Source organism: Protobothrops mucrosquamatus, unplaced genomic scaffold, assembly GCF_001527695.2.
Source record: "Protobothrops mucrosquamatus isolate PMUCROS unplaced genomic scaffold, P.Mucros_1.0 scaffold78, whole genome shotgun sequence".
Classification (NCBI taxonomy): Eukaryota; Metazoa; Chordata; class Lepidosauria; order Squamata; family Viperidae; genus Protobothrops; species Protobothrops mucrosquamatus.
Window position 1 is genome coordinate 2,306,454 of NW_015386455.1, and position 20,653 is coordinate 2,327,106.

The 20,653-nt window shown below is 38.9% G+C and overlaps 1 protein-coding gene across 1 annotated transcript in view; it reads left to right on the plus strand.

The window, feature by feature from the left end:
- COL4A1 (collagen type IV alpha 1 chain) overlaps positions 1–20,653 on the plus strand; it is a 110,886-nt gene that overhangs the window by 64,907 nt on the left and 25,326 nt on the right. The window contains exons 26-36 of the mRNA XM_029283412.1: positions 2,024–2,116; positions 2,215–2,319; positions 6,391–6,488; positions 9,317–9,467; positions 10,246–10,359; positions 11,929–12,096; positions 12,441–12,530; positions 17,299–17,451; positions 19,006–19,104; positions 19,290–19,379; positions 19,528–19,667. Of these exons, the coding sequence (XP_029139245.1) occupies positions 2,024–2,116; positions 2,215–2,319; positions 6,391–6,488; positions 9,317–9,467; positions 10,246–10,359; positions 11,929–12,096; positions 12,441–12,530; positions 17,299–17,451; positions 19,006–19,104; positions 19,290–19,379; positions 19,528–19,667 (1,301 nt within the window). The remainder of the gene's footprint in view (positions 1–2,023; positions 2,117–2,214; positions 2,320–6,390; positions 6,489–9,316; positions 9,468–10,245; positions 10,360–11,928; positions 12,097–12,440; positions 12,531–17,298; positions 17,452–19,005; positions 19,105–19,289; positions 19,380–19,527; positions 19,668–20,653) is intronic.

Sequence of the window (20,653 nt, forward strand, 5' to 3'; positions counted from 1 at the left end):
GAGGATCTGGACAGATTTGAACACTGGGCGCTATCTAACAAAATGAAATTCAATGGTGAAAAAAGTAAGGTTCTACATTTAGGCAAGAAAAACAAAATGTACAGGTATAGTATAGGGGGTACCTTGCTCAACAAAGAGAAGGACGAGGGGGGACATGATAGCAGTGTTCCAATATCTCAGGGGCTGCCACAAAGAAGAGGGAGTCAAGCTATTTTCCAAAGCGCCTGAAGGCAGGACAAGGAGCAATGGGTGGAAGCTAACCAAAGAGAGAAGCAACCTAGAACTAAGGAGAAACTTCCTGACAGTTAGAACAATTAACCAGTGCAACAACCTGCCTCCAGAAGCAGTGAATGCACCAACACTGGGAAATGGTTTTAAAATGTTCATGGTGATCCAATATCTTTGTCAGTTATTATTTGTCAGTTATTATCTACTGTATTTCTTTTGTGATCATGGCAAATGCTCTCTCTCTCTCTCTCTCTCTCTCTCTCTCTCTCTCTCTCTCTCATCTATCATCTATCATCTATCATCTATCATCTATCATATTTGTATAGCAGTCTATCTCACATAGAAGTGTTTGGAAAACTATGCAGTAGAAACAAGTTATTTCCAGAAGTGTAAATGGTGAAAAATATTTGGGCCATATTGGGAAATAAATTGATTTTGATAATGAGACTCATATTGATGTCTCTAACTCTTTGGAAAACTTCTGCTTTGAGAATTGCTGTTAAATCATTGTATTGCAAAGCTTGGGTGAACGCTGGAATCATCACTTTAAATCAACTGGTATGAAATGATTATTTTAACGGTTTTTTTCCTGACTTTAAATTGAATATGGTCTTCCCAAGCCACAACAGTGGAGAGATATTCAGCTTAAGCATGTTCTAACATCTCAGTATGTATACACCTGAGTTGTTCCTTGCTTGATAGAATCTATAACATATCTCTATCAAACACTCAAGAATTTTTTTAAAGTTGACATTTCTGGCATATGTCATATATGAACTAAAGAATTAGAATTTTCAAGAAAGCCACAGCAATGACTTCAGATCCTTAAAAATCATAGAATCATCTAAAAATTTGAAATTAAGGTTGCTTCATCAAAGAAATTCAATTTAGGGAGTACTGGACTCCCCAAAGAATGTATATGAAAGGATGGATATGAGATTTTTTTTTAGGCTGGAATTGTAAAATATTGGAGGACTCATTGACACATACAAGGGTCATGTAATCATTTCATATTTTTCTGGGATAGTAGAATCATAGAATCTTAAAACTAGAAGGAATCTTAGAGATCTCCCAGGCCAAACCCCTGCCCCCCTGGATAAATGGTTGTCCTATCTTCTCTTGAAAACCTTCAACAATGGAGCACACACAACTCTGGGAGGCAAGTTGTTTCATTGATGGCAACTTGTCCCATGAATAATATATTATTGTATATTAGTAGATTAATGAGAAAATCTGTAATCTGTAATCTGTGATCATTTCTCAAGAATTGCAATTGTATGCATGTATGCATGGGGGATGGCAAAAAGAATTATATTAAGAAATTGGAAAATGGTATTAATATATCAGAGAATGGTTATAAAAAATATGGTTTTACTGTGATATAGTAGTAAATTAATAGAAAACCAGAGACTGCTGATAAGTATAAAATATATTATAGGTTTATTTCTTAACTTTTGTTTGTATTTTTAGTTTATACTTTTATTTTTTTAAAATCTTTTTTAAAGATTAAAGATGGGTTTCTTACTGAGGAAAAATAGGGTGTTAAGATTATTTCCCTGTGTGTTAATCTTTACATGCTATTCAGAGAGAAGACCTAGTTAGTTGAGCAGGATTTATTTTCTGCTTAACTAATATAAGATTGCAGCCTACGTTACTTTTCTCATTAATCCAGAGGTACTATAAATTCCTGTTGCAACTGTTATATAAATGAAAATAAATATTAAGTTATACATTCTGAAAAAGTAGATGACGTATTTGTTAATTTTGTATATCTTTTTATATATTTAATTACAAGGTCCCAAAGGTGAAGCTGGACATGTCATTTCTCTGCCTGGTCCCCCAGGGGCCAGAGGTTTTCCTGGATCTGCTGGAAATCCAGGTCTCCGAGGTATTTTGTTGAGTTATAATGTGAAGAGGGTTCTTAATTGTTCCATGATTCTTTTTCATCAGAATAACACATGGCTCATTTTGTACCTAACCCCATAGGTGACAAGGGAGACCCAGGGATCCCAGGAAGACCTGGTCTGCCAGGTGAAAAAGGTCTGGCAGGGCCTCCAGGAATTGGATTTCCTGGCCCTTCGGGGGCCCCAGGTATTATCTTATTTACACCATAAAGCGAATGACTATTTGAAGAAGACGCTTTGAGATAAATAGAGGATAGCCAAACTTTCAGAAATCCTTCCTTCTATGCTGGAGATGGAGCCAAAGCAAAAAATTCCAAATATATTTTAAATGATGAATATCAAAGAAATTGATGGGGTTGGATAAGCTAACAATGTTTAAAAACTTAACTTTTAATACCATACAGCAGTGATGGCGAACCTTTTAGAGACCGAGTGCCCAAACCGCAACCCAAAACCCACTTATTTATCGCAAAGTGCCAGGGCCACATCAGCATTGTGGTGCCCTCATGGGGGGGCAGGGAGGCGCCTCTGAGTGCCGCCTCTGGCACACAAAAACCGGGGGCGCAAAAATGGGCCACTGTGTTGCAAGGCGCAAAAACGGTCGTGCCATGGGGTGTAGATACAAGGCGCTGCACCATACAAGAACAGGGCAGGGCTAGTGAATATCACGCAGGCACTAGCCCCGCCCCATTTGCAGCACGGGCGTGCTTGCAGCCCTGTGCATGCATGCATGCATGTAAAATGCTTCCCCCTCCCTTTTCTTCCAGTCCACGAATCGACAATGGTTAGCGACCTCTGCTCTACCACCTCTACTCGAGCTTGCTAATCAGTCGCTTCACCTCCTTTGTGCTGGGCAGGGCTCCTGCTCCGGGTGGCAGTGCTGGCCTGATGCACCTGCTGCTGGCGGTGATGGCACATGTGCCAACAGAGAGGGCTCTTAGTGCCACCTCTGGCACGCGTGCCATAGGTTCGCCACCACTGCCATACAGTATATCAATATTATTTTGATTAAAAAAATAGGATTTCCAAACAAGCTTTCCAAACCCAAGCAAAAACAGTCCATTTCCTGTGCTTTCTGTTCAATATACTATAGGCTGATCTGCTGCCACTTTATAGCAATAGCATTTAGGGTTATATACTGTACTACCCAATAGTGCTTTACACCACTCTCTGGATGGTTTACAATATTGAACCATTATTGCACATTGCCCCCAATAATCTGGGTCTTCATTTTACTGATCTTGGAAGGATGGAAGGCTCAACCTCAAGCCATGTCAGGATCAAACTCCAGGCTGTGGGCAGAGTTTTTCTGCAATTCTTCACTTTAATCACTATGCCACCAGGGCTCCTTATGAGATTAAATTTTGTTTTTGCTCTACACTTATCTTGTTTAAAATATTTTTAAACAAAGGTCATGAAAAACTGGGAGAATTGGCTTTGCTGTTTAGTGACTGAGTCCTTCCCTGGTGCCTGGTCTGCCTTATCCTCTCCTGAAAGTAAAGGCAAACTGCATAGATAACTGATGTTTCAATTGGCATTTGAAATAGAATTGCTCTGGCACATTGTGTAACATAAGTAGTCCACTTTGGTTCAATTTCTCAACAATCATCACATGAATTATAGTCTGGCTTAGAAAACTGCCACTATCTTATTGAGCATATCCAAGCCAATGCTAGGATGGGTATTCCAATCCTTCAAATGAAGTACTTCACAACATTTTGGATCCTTTAAAGTAGCTCATCTTTTTCCAGGTTTCTGCAGCTGTTTTGAAAGCAGCAACTGACTGTTTCTATGTACACGTTTGCACTCAGACTCTTGGCTTCACTTTCCCATATGTTGAGGAACAGAATGGGACGTTTAGGCTCCCACCATTGGCTGCACCCACTTTGCCTCCAGACACCTGCCTCAGCCCATTGACAGCCAACTTTCCTCCTCTGCTGGCCCTCCCCCGGCCATTTTCCCTGGTCAACTGGTCCCTGGCCCTTTGCCCCTCACCCTTCAGCCCGGCCCATTTGCCAGCGCTGGTGCTGGCGGTGCTGGCGATGTGGGGGAGGGGCAACAGGGCATCAGCAGTAAGTGCTGCTGCTGACAGTGCTGGCAATACGGGGAGGCGGCAGGGCATCAGTGTTATTCCCTGCTGCCCACCACCGCACCGCTAGCAGCAACACACAAGCAGTGTTTCCCTGTCCCCCCCACACTGGCAGTACTGCCTGCAGTAGCGCTTACCACTGATGCCCTGCCCCCACACCTCACAGCCCCCTCAGTCACCCTTCCCAGCACCATCGTTGACGACTGCCACCCAATTGGCTGGTGGCTTCTTGTCCTGTGGAGTGAAACACCCAGGACAAATGGTGTCTGGGCAAATGGGCCGGGCTGAAGGGCAAGGGTTGGAGGGCCAGGGGCCCATTGACCAGGGAGAATTGCTGGGGAAGGCCCAGCGGAGGACAAAAGCTGGCTGTGAATGGGCTGAGGCAGGTGGCTGGAGGCAAAGTTGGCAAGGCCAATGGTGGGAGTCTAAAGGTCCTAAACCCTTGCAAAACACCCTCTTTTGAAGGACTACTGCAACCTTAGAAGCTAGGCCACTTAATCCTCTCTTTTGGGGCTGCTGAAAAGTCCTATTATAGAAAGAGAAATAGCCAGGTTAAACAGAAGAAAAGAAAACAGTTTTGCCAGGATTCAGAGAGACAAATGCTCATTATTATTGGTGATTAGAGAGAAAATAACTACCATAGCTGAATGTGGCTCATAATGCTACCCTCTTTATAGCTTCGTTATAATTATAGTGTTACATTCCTTTTTTTCCTAGTAGATCATTTTTATAATTGTGCTCAAGGGGTCATGTTAAGGATGCAGATATCAAGGTTTGCACTTCTTAAATGTAATTGTTCCATTAAAGACCTTTTATATCTATTTTATCAAGGCAATTGTGAACATAATACAAAAAGTAAGCATAACAAAACAGAAAAATATCTCTTTAGAACAGCTTAAATGTGTGCAGCTAAAAAATGGTAAATAAAACGTCTTTTACTGAGCTCTGATAGCAGCACTGACAACAGGCAGAAATCTTTGTGGAGGCTTCTCATCATGGAAACACCACCAGCTGTTATTTTTATATAATAATCATACAAGGAAAAGGGCTTTGGTGGAAGTTCTTAAAAAATAAGCAGGTTGATGAAAGAGAGGATAGGGACACCTTAAAAAAAACAAAGGTTCAAAGCATCTTCTTTCATTTGCCATCAGTCCAAATTTTATTTATTTATCAAATTTTAAAACTGCCCATCTCCCTCACAGAGGGACTCTGGGGTTGTACAAATAAAATATTAAACATAAAAACAGTATATAAAATTTAAAAAGAGGCAGGTGATGTTAAGAATTACATAAAAGGTGAGAACAGGGTCTTTCAAGATGCTAACCAGCTCCATGGCTGCCTGCTTCTCTGTGCACCCCAAGCAAGGTGACAGAGCGACGTTTTTATGCCTTTCTGGAAGGCCAGTAGAGTGGGGGTCCACCTTACCTCTTGGGGGTGATGGCCACACAGGATGGACTTTGTAATACTTGCAACATACTGTTGCACTGGCAAACTAATATGAGGTTGTTTTGTATTTTAATTCGCATTTTGAAAAAACATACATTTTCAAATTGTATTGCTAATAATTTGCCACAAATCTTAACCTTCAAGAAAAGCCTTTCTTTCAGAAATGGCAACTGGCAGGAGAGCATTTGATAGATTGTAGATAACAGTTTCATTTTTAGCTGTTCTCAAACCTCCATGAACAAAGCAAGTATTCAAGCCCAACCTTGGGAAGCATGAGAATGTATTTTACCCATACCCATTCTGATGTTTTCCCTTGCAATTTTTTTTTTACTTTTATTCAGAATGCAATGCTCTTTCCTATGGCTATGCTCATGTATTATTGGATGCTTTAATTCTTGTGATGTAACTGAACAGATGACATCTTTTAAACCAATCAACTTTTACTTTGAAGTTCTTTGTTGTACTGATTATAAAAGTAAATCTAAGCCATTTTTCCAGGTTTCCCCCTTTTCATAGGGAGACCCCACTTTATCAAAGTACTATAATAAATTGCTTTTAAATGATTTTCTGACTTGGTTGCTTATTTGAAAAAGTAAGCCAAGGTAGAACCTGGAACCAGATTTGGCCATTAGGGGGGAATCTTATCTTTCCATTAGGTTTCTGACACAATTGGGTGTTTAAAAGGATATAGGCAAATCTTTTACATTATTGTGCATCTTGTAGGTTTTCCTGGTCAGCCAGGTCCACAAGGTTCAAGAGGAGAGAAGGGAGAATCTGGTTCCCAAGGTGCGCCAGGTGCAGCTGGAGCCAAAGGACAGAAGGTAAGTGCCAGAGCTTGGATACTGATGAGGACCTTCTTCCATACTACCAGACAATAGAAACCATGCTCTTAGAAGCTGTACTTCCCCCTCCCAGGGGGAAGCCAGGCTTTAAGTATTTTTTGTAAGATTAGTTTTTGCTATCTTTTTTGAAAAAGTTAGGGATGGCAGAATCTGGTTTTGATTTCTTTCTGCTTTAATTTTTTCCAGAGATCATTTCCCCAATTTTTACATTTGTTTATGCTTAATTTTAGTACAGTGTGTAAGGTCCTGCCTCAGCTACTACTCCCAAGAAAACAGAACTCTTGAAACAGGCGTTGTTTCAAACAGGAACTTTTATTGAGAGTCAGTGAAAGCAGAAAAGCAAAGCAAGATCTGAGGAATTCCTGTGTAAATTGTTACATTAAAGTTTCCCTTCACAAACCCCTCCCCCCAGGGTCCAACTATCCAGCACTCCATAGGTGTGAAGTTGTTATGGAAACCGGAATGATAAGGGACAGTTCCCAGGCACTGTGTCTTCTTTTTACAATGGCTCAGAGATAAGGCAGATAGCTCCTGGCACATTCCTCCCCCTCTTCATACCCAAAGTGATACATCAAAGGTAGAGAGAATAAAGTAAAGGAAATACATCTGTGAGCCCTCTCCCAATAGAGTGAAATCTCCCCCTCCCATCAGAATGGCAGAGCCCCGAAAGGTTCTCAAGGAACTGGCAGATGTGATCTCAGAACCATTGAACTATATCTTTCAAAGATCCTGGAACACTGGGGAACTACCAGAGGACTGGAAAAGAGCTGATGTAGTTCCCATCTTCAAAAAAGGAAAAAAAAAGGATCCAGAAAATTACAGACCTATCAACCTGACCTCAATACCTGGGAAGATTCTGGAAAAGATAATCAAACAACGAATCAGCGAACACCTAGAGGCAAACAAAATCACTACTAAAAGCCAACATGGGTTTGTCAAAAACAGATCATGCCAGACAAACCTTATTGCATTCTTTGACCAAGTGACAAAATTAGTGGATCAGAGGAATGCTATGGATATAATTTGCTTGGACTTCAATAAGGCATTTGATAAAGTAGATCACAACCTACTACTTGATAAGATAGAAAAAAGTGGGTTAGACAGCATCACCACCAACATGGATTCGTAGCTGGCTGACCGGCCGTACTCAGCATGTGGTCCTCAATGGAACTGCATCTTCATGGAAGGAAGTGTGTAGTGGGGTGCCCCAGGGCTCTGTTCTGGGCCCAGTGCTCTTCAACATCTTCATCAACGATTTGGACGAGGGGATAGATGGGGAACTCATCAAATTTGCGGATGACACCAAGCTGGCAGGAATAGTCAACACTCCAGAAGACAGGCTTAAGATACAGGAGGACCTGGACAGACTTGAACACTGGGCGCTATCTAACAAAATGAAATTCAATGGTGAAAAAAGTAAGGTTCTATATTTAGGCAAGAAAAACCAAATGTACAGGTATAGTATAGGGCAGGGGTAGGCAACCTTGGCTCTTTTATGACTCGTGGACTTCAACTCCCAGAATTCCTGAGCCAGCATGGCTGGCTCAAGAATTCTGGGAGTTGAAGTCCACGAGTCATAAAAGAGCCAAGGTTGCCTACCCCTGGTATAGGGGGTACATTGCTCAATAGTAGTAACTGTGAGAGGGACCTCGGAGTCCTAGTGGACAATCACTTAAATATGAGCCAGCAGTGTGCTGCAGCTGCCAAAAAGGCCAACACAATGCTAGGCTGCATTAACAGAGGGATAGAATCAAGATCACATGAAGTATTAATACCACTTTACAATGCCTTGGTAAGGTCACACTTGGAATACTGCATCCAGTTTTGGTCACCACGATGTAAAAAAGATGTTGAGACTCTAGAAAGAGTACAGAGAAGAGCAACAAAGATGATTAGGGGACTGGAGGTTAAAACATATGGAATTGGGTATGTCTAGTTTAATGAAGAGACGGACGAGGGGGGACATGATAGCAGTGCTCCAATATTTCAGGGGCTGCCACAAAGAAGAGGGAGTCAAGGTATTCTCCAAAGCGCCTGAGGGCAGGACAAGAAGCAACGGATGGAAACTAATCAAGGAGAGAAGCAACCTAGAACTAAGGAGAAACTTCCTGACAGTTAGAACAATTAACTAATGGAACAACCTGCCTCCAGAAGTGGTGAATGCTCCAACACTGGAAGTTTTTAAGAAGAGACTGGACAGCCATCTGTCCAAAATGGTGTAGGGTTTCCTGCCTGAGCAGGGGGTTGGACTCGATGACCTCCAAGGTCCCTTCCAACTAATTAATGTTGTTATTGTTATTGTTATTGTTGTTGTTGTTATTATTATTATTATTATTATTATTATTATTATTATTATTATATATCCATTATTCATAAATGTCCATTAAATTGGAGAGTATATAATTTGCAGTGGCTTTATTGGCATTATGATTATCTCATTATATCATTTCCATCATTTGTAGAATAAATGAAAAATTACCTTGCCTCATGCCAAGTCTGCTGTATCAAGGTCCCTTAGAATGAGGTTTCACTCTCTGCCTATTTAATTAACATTCTAACTGCTAATAAAACTGCTTAATTGATTCTATTTTATTGTTAGAAGACAATATTTGTAGCTCAGGGTTGACATGTGAAGTCCTTGGTGTTAGTGCTCATGATGTTACCTAGTTTGGTAATGAAATATCTGTAAGAAAACCACCAAGTTCAGTGACTATCAAGGACCCCACATGATTCTATTTTACTGGTTTGTTATGCGTATGTGCATTTCACATTCTTCTCAATAATGCTTTATTGATGTATGTATTAAGGGTGAAGCTGGATTAGGTCTCCCAGGTTCTAAAGGCTTTCCTGGTCCCCAAGGACGAGATGGTATTCCTGGATTAAAAGGTGACCAGGGATATCCTGGTGTGCCAGGGGACAAAGGACTTCCTGGCGTACCCGGTCAGCCAGGATCTCAAGGTAAGGTTGCCCCGATTAGCTACATTTTTATGATACAGGATTTCTTTCCCTGTGTATGCCATACCTTTTGTAATTAAAATAATGTCAGCCCTGCCTCAGCCTGGATTCCTAAATAAAAATGATCCTTGGCTCCATTTGTTGCAAAAGATACAGTTTTATTAGAAGTCAAGTGGACTTCAATAAAACAAAGTCAGAATTCAAATTTGGGCACCAAATTCCCCAAGTGTAATGTTTCTCCCTCTTAGGTACTCCCCCTTATTGGCCTCCCTCACCCAATCAGTCCCAAAGGAGATGTTTTTGAAACGGTCATTTCCAGTGTGAAGCAGCATTCCATTTTCAGCTGTCTGACCTTGATGCTGTGTCTTAGGAAGCCACAGTGAACAATGAACCCTGTCCCATCCAGAGTCCATGGCAGACTGGTACAGGGCACAGGCGGTGAGGTAGCAGTGCTGACAAACTGAATGGTGTAATACCTCACTGGAAGTTTACATGGCTTAATAAAGCATATTTCCTCTTGAATATTTCTTTTGTTGTCTTTTATATGAGAGGTCACTTTTATTCCTCCCTTTGATTGTTAAAGTGTGACAAGGGAAGTACCCTTTTGACTCTGTTCTATGATTACTATCTTTCATAATTCTTTCTAAGCTTATGTAGGACTTTTCTTTAAAGTGTTTATCACAGTATAAAGGACCTATTATTAGTGTCTATAAAGACCAATAACTTTTGAAATGAATAACATGCAAGGTAACTGGCTATGCTTGTTTATTTTTCAAATTAGGTGAACTGGGTCCTCCTGGATTACCAGGTGTACGGGGCTCTCCTGGTGAACCCCAAATGGGCTCTCCTGGCCCCCCTGGCCCTCCAGGACAATTTGGGCCTCCAGGACCACTAGGTAACCTATTCCTTTGTTTCCATCACCATTAATGTTGATAAATTGAAGACTTAAGCTAACCTGTGTCGAAATGTATCCTGCACATTTTGTGTGGTTTGATGAAAGGCATCAATATTCATATTTCTAATTTTTATTAAACATCTGAACCTGAGGAAAATCAGACATTGCCAGGAGCATGTGGGACAAGGAAACAAGCCAACAAATATTTTATTTCATCAATGAACTTTCTAGCAAGGAAGTTGTCCCCTTAGGTATAAACTCACATTTGGTCTGTGGGAACAGAACATCTTGAAAGAGTAACTAATCTTATGATTATTTTCTTAGTCAAATCAGAGAAGAAATGCTCATGTTTCTGCAAATGATTGGTATGTATTAAAGAGAAAAATATTTAGCATTTTCAGATTCAGAATGAACACATTGGATACTGAAAGCTCTGAATAATTTTTCAGGCAGTCTTAATGGTTGAAGAATTGTTCACATATCAACTGCTGGGGTCATTGTCCAAATAGTTAATTGCTCTTTTATTTGGGAAATTAGTAAAACACAGAGCCCTGTTCAGAATAGGCACTATTTCCTGTGTAGATGCTACCCCTTGTTCCATTATATTTCAAATATAACAAATATCCTTTGTGAGTGTCTGGAAGAACAGAAATAAAGGGCTGTTCTCAGAGCTTCAGTTTCAGTGGAGACATTCCATTATCAGTGTTTCTCAGAGACAGATTCTTAGTTGTGTGGGTGTGAAGGAATCCACTAGATTCTGCTCAGGCTGTATCTGGGGTATGGTCAATAAGTTCCCTTTCTTATCCTCACTCTGTATGTCCTCAAATTATCTCTAGCATGGTTATTATAAGTTAGTAAGTTTGTATTAATACTTCTTAGTTAATTTCTAATTTTCACCTATCAAGGAATCTATAAAAGATAGAGGCAGTTTGGAGTTTAACAATTGGATTTTATATTTCCAGATGGGGCAGGTATTAGGGTCACAAAAGCATTGGAAGATACTTTGATAACAATTTACTATCACTTCCTTATTTGAAAAAAAATCCAATGTAGGATTAGAAGATGCTTTAGAAAATGCCTGTAGATTTTCTAAGATATAATGTAAACGCTATTTTTTCCTTTCCATCACAAGCACTTTTACCCTCATTTTCCAGCTCATTTTATCTGTTAAAGACTTCTTAGAAACTTACAAGGATGAGAGTACTTAGTAAATTTCAGCTGGTTGCCTCAGCATGGACTTTAGATTTTTTATCTGTGGTCAATACTGTTAATGTGGCCTTTAAAAAAAAAAACACCTCAGAGTACTTTTTTTCATATGGATTTCCTACAAGGTTCCTTCCTTCCAGCATAAGGCTTAACATTTCCTTTTATCTGTCTGCCTGACCCTGTCTATTCCTGAAGAGCTGACAATTGACTCTGCTATTTGCTTCAGTGTGTTATACCATCTGAAGGTTAACAGATGCCCAACTGAAAATGCATTTTTTTCCTTCACATTTTTAGGCTTAGTAGCAAATATACTATTTTCTGTGTCAAACATTTTGTTTCCAAACCTCTTTTTATTTCCTGCAGGACCACCAGGAATCAAAGGGGAGAGAGGCCACCCGGGTATCCCTGGGTTGGATATGCCGGGGCTTAAAGGAGATAAAGGTAGCCCAGGAACACAGGGGCTGTCAGGTGTGCCAGGGTTGCCAGGCTTACCTGGCTTACAGGGACAACAAGGACATCCAGGTGTTCCAGGTGGGTAATTCTTTGTAATTAATTCTTTGATATATTACGACTTTTTATGTAATGTGTTCCAGTATACAGAGAAAATAAACAAAATCTTAAAGAAAAAAAAAGGCACTAATATGTGATTCAGTTTTAGTTTCACTTCCCTCCTTTGTTTGCTACATACAAGCAGTTCTTGTTTAGTGAAAAAAATTGGGACTAGCAACTTGGCTGTTAAGCTTCGTGAAACTATGACTGTGCTTATGATCTTTCTTCAGTGACATAAGTTCATCGAGTTTACTGTGAAAATAGAAATTGAAATATATTATATAAATTTATGAATAATGTGGACAATTAATATGATTTGATTTTAGGACTGAAAGGAGAAATGGGAATTATGGGTACCCCTGGAATTCAAGGTCCATCTGGTCCTATAGGAACTCCTGGAACTCCAGGTGAAAAAGGTAAGAATGACAAAAGGCTAGCCAAATGAAAATTACATTTTGGCAATCTGCTTCTAGGAATTGTTTTAAAAACGAAACAATTAGAAGTAAAATCCCTAAGAGAATGCCAATATCTGTGCTCCTACTCAGAGTTCCATTCAGGCCTTTGTCTCAAGGGTGGTTTTTTTTTCAAAAGGCAACTGCACTGTGGAGGAGGAGGAGGAGAAGGAAAAGGAGAAGAAACAGTCAAGTTGCCTTTTGAAAAAAACCTCTCTGAGACAACTATGACCTGGATGACTAAGAATCTCCACAGACATTCAGGACCTTTTGTGCACCCCAGAATGCTGTAAGCATGATGCTCGATGGAAGCAAAGCAAAGTGGGAGAATAAATGAATAAGTGATGAATCAAAGGTTCAGCAATGAGCAACAAGTATAATGTACCCTTAGATGCATTTATGAATAAATGTATAAGAATATTTGTTACAATGGGCTGAGAACTGAATGATCTACAGCAACAATTATATAGAAGTGACACCAGAAGGTCATGCATTGGAAAAGTGACATATTTAAGAGGAAAGTACCGTAATTTTGTTTGAGAGGGGAAATAGAATGAATTCTTGCAGGTTATGCATGAATGGGGAAAACTAGGGCAAGAAGATAAATTTGTGTACCTTGGTAAAATATGAAGATGGGAAAATGGGGGATATATGCAACTTATGGTCGAAAGGAAGCAAGCAGTATGTGCTAGTTTCATATAAAGTTGAAAGAAGCAAAATATAGGTGTGTTGGAATGTGCTACTGCCTTTTTTGTTATATGGAAGTGAGTTAGGTATGTCAGAAGAGGCATGAAAATAAGTTAAATGTAGTGAAAATGAGTTATTTAATAAGTATATGTGGTAATAAAAATATGGACTAAAAATAAGTGGAGTGATCAATTTTTAAATGTTGAATGTTGAGATGATCCTAAAGAGGAAATAAAAGAGGATAAAATCACCAACGAATATGTGAAAAAAGAATGAATGGGTTGAATTGACTTTGTGGATGGATGGAACTGTTTTACATATAACTGAAAAAGTGGAAGAACTTGATTTTTATTCATCTATAGCCAAAGAGAAAAGGGTACAATTAAATATCTCTTGAAAAGCAAAGACTTTATATTGAAAGTTGGTAGGCAGACAATATTCTGTATAACACAATTCCCTGTGCAGTTTCTCCATTATACATTGATTCTCCTTAATTAACCTTAATTAATTAATTAGCCTTCTTAGGGAGCAAGGTGGTGGCATTGCTGAATTCAGTCACTTCTAACTCTTGTGTCCAGATGAACATAATTTTGCCAGGATGGTTTTCACTAGCTTCTTTTTTGAGTTCCTCTAAGCACAAACCAGGCCATCAGTGTAGTATCTACTTACCTTGTCATCTTTGCCTTGTAATCCAGTTTCTTTCACTTTCCAATGTTTCCACAACACTTAGGATTTCTACATCTTTTACTGTGAGTTCTTTTTTTGTTAAATCTACTTTAAGAAATATGCTGGCAGGTGTAGAAATTATTGCTATCACTTTAGTTATGTTTTTCTCCCAGTTTTTCAAGGATCCTTTGAACTGTCTCAGGAATTCTTGTTTTCATCTGTAATCTTGTCAGTTTTGTTCTTTTCCCTGTCCTGGAGCAGTAGTTCCCTCTCGTGTCTGAATTTCTGAATTTACAAAATCTCAAGTTTCTTCTCACAGACTAAACAAGCCATGTTTCTACCAAACTGCTGTTTTATTTTATTTACTTAATTTTTCAAAGCTCTTAGAAAAAATCCCAATAATCCAAATTTGTCTAGTCCATTTATACCTTTCATAGATCAATTTATTTTATTTTATTTCTTAACATCTTTAAGTCAGGTTTTCAGACTTGTTGTTTGGAAGACCTTTTTTAACTCTAAATTAACTAAACTCTAAATTAACTAAAGATCCAAAAGTGTTTGAAAGTTCTATACAGTGTTTGAAAAACAGTAAAACTAACAATCAATCTTTAAGCAATGAAACAATAGCTTTTTCCAGACAGAAATTGGGAACTGGAGGGCTGATTAAATAAAAATTAATACTATATTGCCACCTGATGGACTGATATAGCCATTGCAAGTTGGAACACAAGTAATGGGGATGGATACAAGTTTTAAAAAAACATGTGAAAAGAAAAATAGGATGCTTCTGGGCTTTTAAAGGCTCTTTCAAGAACTTAGAGTAGGATGTATGAACATAGGAAGTCCTTTATCCACTATAATAAGACGAATACTAATGGAAATTACTGTATGATGAGGTCAATTTGAAATTGAAAATGAGAAACTCCGTTGAAAAAAATTAAACAGGATTACTAAGACACCGTTCAAAGTGTTTAATTTAGAAAATGTAAAAGTGTAAAAGTTGCAGAATCCAATGTGGATAGGTCACCAGAACCAGAAGTTTAGACTTCTGAGCCTTCAGACTAGTGCTGGCACCCCCATCCCTCAGGGAACTTCTTTCTCTCTCTCTAGAATGTGTAACTTGTATAGAATCAGTCACATAGAAATGTGCCCTTCTGTTTATGACCTTTTCAACATTTAATTGAACGATGTATATTATATTTGTGTGTGTGTGTGTGTGTGTGTGTGTGTGTGCATGAGAGAGAGAGAGAGAGAGAGAGAGAGAGAGAGAGAGAGAGAGAGAGTACTTTCATATTGGAATTAAGTGCTATCTATGTGCTATTATTTTTGTTAAGACAAATTAAAATGATAAGCTTTCTTTATGAGTAATGTAATTTTTGGATGGTCTTAAGCATGATTAAATATTAGATTTAGGAATTTTTTAACAGATGTATGTTGCTGGCCTTGCTTTCTATTTTTCTGTGTGTGTATGTGTGTTGTCTATCATCCATGGCTGTAGCAAGAATTAAGTTAAGCAATATGTGTACACTTGTGTTATGTATGTGTACACTTGAGAGCAAGCAATTAAATTTCATTTTTAATGTGTGCCACTGTGCCCACAGGAAAAAAAATGACAATACAGGTTATCTAATCTAATCTAACCAATATGAGGTGAAATGAAAATGTTTAAGTAGAGCACTGAAAATCACAGTTGTATGCTATTGTTTCTAATTAAAGTAGCCTTAGGATCCAGATGAAGAAATATATTAGAGAGAGAATGGATTCCTGACAATAGGCTTGAGAGAAATGTAAGGAACAAGCTCCTAGCTGTTTGTGAAGTAGATTTATCCATTGAAAGAGAAAGATAAACTTAACTTTGAAAGAATTAAAGTTCTGAAGGTAATGCCTGTACTGATAGATGTTCTGTATGAGCCGTTCAGTCACCAGAATTACCATAAATGTTAAATCTGTTTTATGATGCAAATTAAAAATGCACTCTTTGGTGCAGTGGTTAAAGCATCAGGTCAGAAACTAGAGATTGTGAATTCCAGTCCTGCCTTAGGCACAAAGTCAGCTGGGTGACTTTAGACCAGTCACTTTCTGTCAGCCCTAGGAAGAAAGCAATGGCAAAACTACTTTCGAATAACCTTGCCAAGAAAATTGCAGGGACTTGTTCAGACAATCTCTGGGAATCAGACTCAATTGAACAGAAGAAAAATTAATTAAATGTGCAACCAGGTATAAAGTGTCTAGTTCCAAGAATAAAAATGTAATTCCAAGATACTTGCACAATTTAAAATTCAGATAATTGTATTTTTAAAAAGTGGCTAATTAACATGTAAAAAGGAAACATTAAGTCTGTCTTAATACATGAAGTTATTGCCAACTCTTAAAAACCCCAAGATTTTCTCCATGATGATCTGTTTCCTAACCTAGTCCTTCATTTCATAACCTGGTCCATCCATTGCTACTGTATCTGAATCTATCCACCTTGCTGCCAGTCATTCTCTTCTTCTCTTTCAGCTTTCCCAACGTTAGAGCCTTCTCAGAAAACTAAGTTTTGGCGTGCAAATTGGCTGGTTTTCTTTTCCTTTTCCTTAGCTTAACTTGGACTTTGCACATGAACAGTTTGTGATTCGTTCACAGTCAGCAGTCAGCCATGTCTTTGATGCTATAATTGAGTTTCTACACCACCTTTTAGCAATAATATAGACAATTTGATTTCTATGGATTCCGTATGATGATGTCCATGTATAGAGGCATCATTTTCTTTGTTTTAAGACAGTGTTAGCTATGAATAAATCATTGGAATGGTGGAAATTAATAAATTGGCCTTCTGCTAAGCCATGGGTCCCCAACCTCCAGGCGGGAGCCCACTACCGGGCTGTGGCCTATTCAGAACTGGACTGCGCACAGCTCAACGTGCGCAAGGAGCAGGCCAGCACACATCCATATGTGCACAGGTCAACTTGCGCAACTCGAGGTGCACGTGTGTGCGCCGGCTCACCACTCATGCGGCCAAGTTCCCCTCTCCTCCCTCCCCCCAGCCAGGCTGCCAAGTTGCCAATCACAAGCGGCACATCTTGTTTGCATGTTCTATCGATTTCAAATTGAACTTGATCACAAAAGCCATCAACCTACTCTACCTCTGCATCGGTAATTGGAGCATAAAATTGAATGATCATCATATTAAAGGGTTGTCTACAAAGTCTGGTCATTATTATTTGGTCATTGATTTGGTCATTGTTGCTAAACTTTGTTGTCATTGTCTTGTAATGGATTTTTAATAGTTATTGCTGATCATCTTTTAATTACTTTGCTATTGAAGGTTTGAAAATGCCATTCTTACTGCCAAGGCTAAAGTGCCCTTATAACATTCTCTGGATTTTGTTCTGCGTAGGTAGCCTAGGTTTTCCTGGAGTGGCAGGACAAAGAGGTGATCCAGGTTTAAAAGGTGAAAAAGGTGAAGCTGGACTCCCAGGGGAGCCAGGATCAATGGAGCATGTTGACATGGAAAATCTGAAAGGCCAAAAAGGAGAACAAGGAGATAAAGGTCTGTCAGATTAAATGATATATGTCATTGTTTCTGTTATATTTTGATTATTTTTCCCTCTAAGCTTAGACAATAATAATTTTGGCATGCCAAATAATCATGTACTTAATTTCTATCCAGACATTTGCCTTGAACTCCATCTGGAATTTATAAGCAAGAAAATATTATTGGCAGGGATATTACAGACATGCAACAGGATGCCAACCTTTCTCTTGCTCAGCAAAGGAAACAAAAATATACTTTCCAAAGTGATGGAGGAAGTAATGGTGGCCACATTGGATAGACTAGTCCTTGAAATGATATTTCTTAGGATGCCGAAGGGCAACATTTAAGCTTAAAAATCAAATACTAAGTTGACAAATCTATATAGTCAGGTTCCTCCATAGTTAATTAGTTTCTTCCTTTTCAGATGTAAAAGAATCCCTTTTGCTGGGGTGGGAGTATCAGGAAGACTAAAAATAGCTTTGTAGAGGGTGAAATTTTTTTCAGCCGCATTAACTCAATGGGGATCATCTGAAAAGGCAGATCATCTTCCCTTGATATCAAAGAGTTTCCTCTGCTTTAGCCAGTTGGAGGAGCTCTCTCAGACAACTTCCCCAAGAGTCTGAATGAGACAAAGAGTAAAAATCCCTCTTCCTTCAGGACTAAAGAAATATTATGGAAATGAAACAATTTTATCTCGAAGCAAATGGAAAGGTGGACTGTGTATTGCTCTTTGAAACATATACTGCATAAGTGATACAGGAGAAATCTGTATGCACTCTATAATGCACTGCTTAATACTTAATAATATTGTCACACCAAAGAAACTTGTGGCACTGTTTGAATATGAATGGCTAAACTTAAGGTCCTCTCTAGGCTATCAAAGAGCAGACTAATTTTAATGGCATTCACTCATGCAAGAATTAAAGCCATCCAGCGCGCATTCAACAGGATAAAGCAGTCAGTGCCCTACATTTTAGGAGGCAGTTTCAGATTAGTATTTCTTTTGGATGATCCAGTTAGATTGTTCCTCTCCAGGATCCATCCTGTCTTGGGCTGGAATGGCCTGAGATTTAGCTGAATTATTGGAGACCTCTCTTAGACTTGAAAGCACAGTGATTTGGTCATAGAGAAGAAAATCATTTTGTTGGCATGCAGAATATTTAGTTGGTTTACTTATGGTATTGAACCAAGGCACCACACACTGCAATTTTTGCCTCTGAAGTGTGAGATGCTTAAAGTATACTTCTTTTCTGCTGGTCCTTGTTACATGTTGAATGAACTGGGCCTCTGAATATGACTTTTCTTGAGTCTAGGATTATTACTGAAATCTGGGCTTGAGGTTGGGCTAGTTAATGTTAAATTGTGTGTTTCAGTGTATTCATGTACATTCAAAAGTACTCTTTGATTTGTACTGGGATAGAAGCTCTATGTTTCTATCTATTTGGTATTGTGCTAGAAGCTGTATTTCTATCCATTAATCTTTGTGATATAACCAGAGTTATATAATGCAGAACTTCAAGTGTGATGGAGAGAGAATCTTGACAGGAAATCAACATGTTTGATTTTTAGGAATAAAGGGGGTAATAGGAGAAAAAGGATCTGCAGGAAATTATGGCAGCCCAGGAATGCCAGGCAAGGATGGAGATCCTGGTTTACCAGGCCAACCAGGTAGGAAACACTTGATTTGGTTTTTTTTTCAAAATTCTTTTGAATGAAAGCATATAGTACCCTTCCATGCTATTATTTTACTTTTAATAGCATCACTATGTACTTACATAGCCTAATAGACCTCTCCAGTTACGTCTCTATAACAAAGTATGTTTAAACCAACCCAATTTTCTTTTTTAATTTAGGATCAAAAGGAGATTCAGGCACTCCAGGATTCCAGGGTGAACAAGGATTTCCCGGAGAAAAAGGATCAATGGGTGAAATGGGTTTACCAGGTACTACCCACTATAGACCCTGGATGATTTGGAATTTTGCACTGATTAAATTGCCATCCATCACCTCAAATATTCAAGTTAACTTTGTTTTATGGAAGACAAATACTTAATGTGTAATATAATACAAATGTTGACCTTTTATTTTCAGGGCTTCCTGGAGAAAAAGGGTTTCAAGGCCTTTCAGGTGAGACAGGTCAGTCAGGATCTCCTGGAGTTAAAGGTGAAAAAGGACAGAAAGGAAATGCAGGACTTCCTGGAATCGGCTTCCCTGGAACTTCTGGTGAGAAGGTATACATAATCCTTCATTATGTGTGTTAATGTCATAAACAGCATTTAGATTACTGTGTTAATGTATCTCTAATTTCAAGAGATAGCTATTCAGGACTATGTTTCAATAATTAAAAAAAATGAGGGGCAGGGGGAAAAATTGATATATGCAGTAAAAAAAAATTGTCTTGTCTGGAGTCAGATAATTGGAGCAGCAGTCTTTCCCTGAATTGTTTGGTGACACAAGAAGTCAACGTCTGGGGGTTTCTGCATGCAAAGTATGTGCATTTCTAAGAGTCCTTCTTCCCTAGCATAATAAGCTCTCATTACTTGTGTGGTCAGAAAGTGAAGGAACGGACTGACAACTTGAGTGTAAGAAGCATAACTACCATAGAGAAATAGCTAACAAGTTATTCTGGAGTGGAAAAAATTAAGCAAATGTTTTCAGAGCAACAATGCATGCATTCACTCCAGATTGATTTCATTACAAGAATGGTATAAGCATTCAAAGCACAACTGAGTCAAGATGTCTTTGGCTAAGTTAGTTGTTGTGGCCTAGAATATAGACTAGGAATAGGCAGTAGAGGTCATCTATTTCAGCTCGGCTCAATGCAGGACCTGTTATAACATCTTTGACAATCATTTACCAAATTACCAAATTATCAGATAAAGGAAGACTTACCAGTTCACATGCAGTCTGTTTTCCTGACTGGTAGCTTGTTCAATTAGGAAGTTCCTTGCAGTTTTACATCATATTTGGTCAACTGAAGCTACAGAGAATGTCCACTTTGTCTTCTGTATGATAATTCTTTACATAGTTGAAGACTGCTATAATGCTTCCCCTCGGCCTCTTTTGTAGGCTAAATATATCAAAGTCCTTTAAGATGTGGACAAGGTTCCTTGAAAAGGGTTTGGCTGATCACACAAATACTTGATATATTTGTGAGTGCCAGCAGAGAAGAGTTCACAGGGACAGTCCAAGTAACTTTGATCTATTCATTCCCACT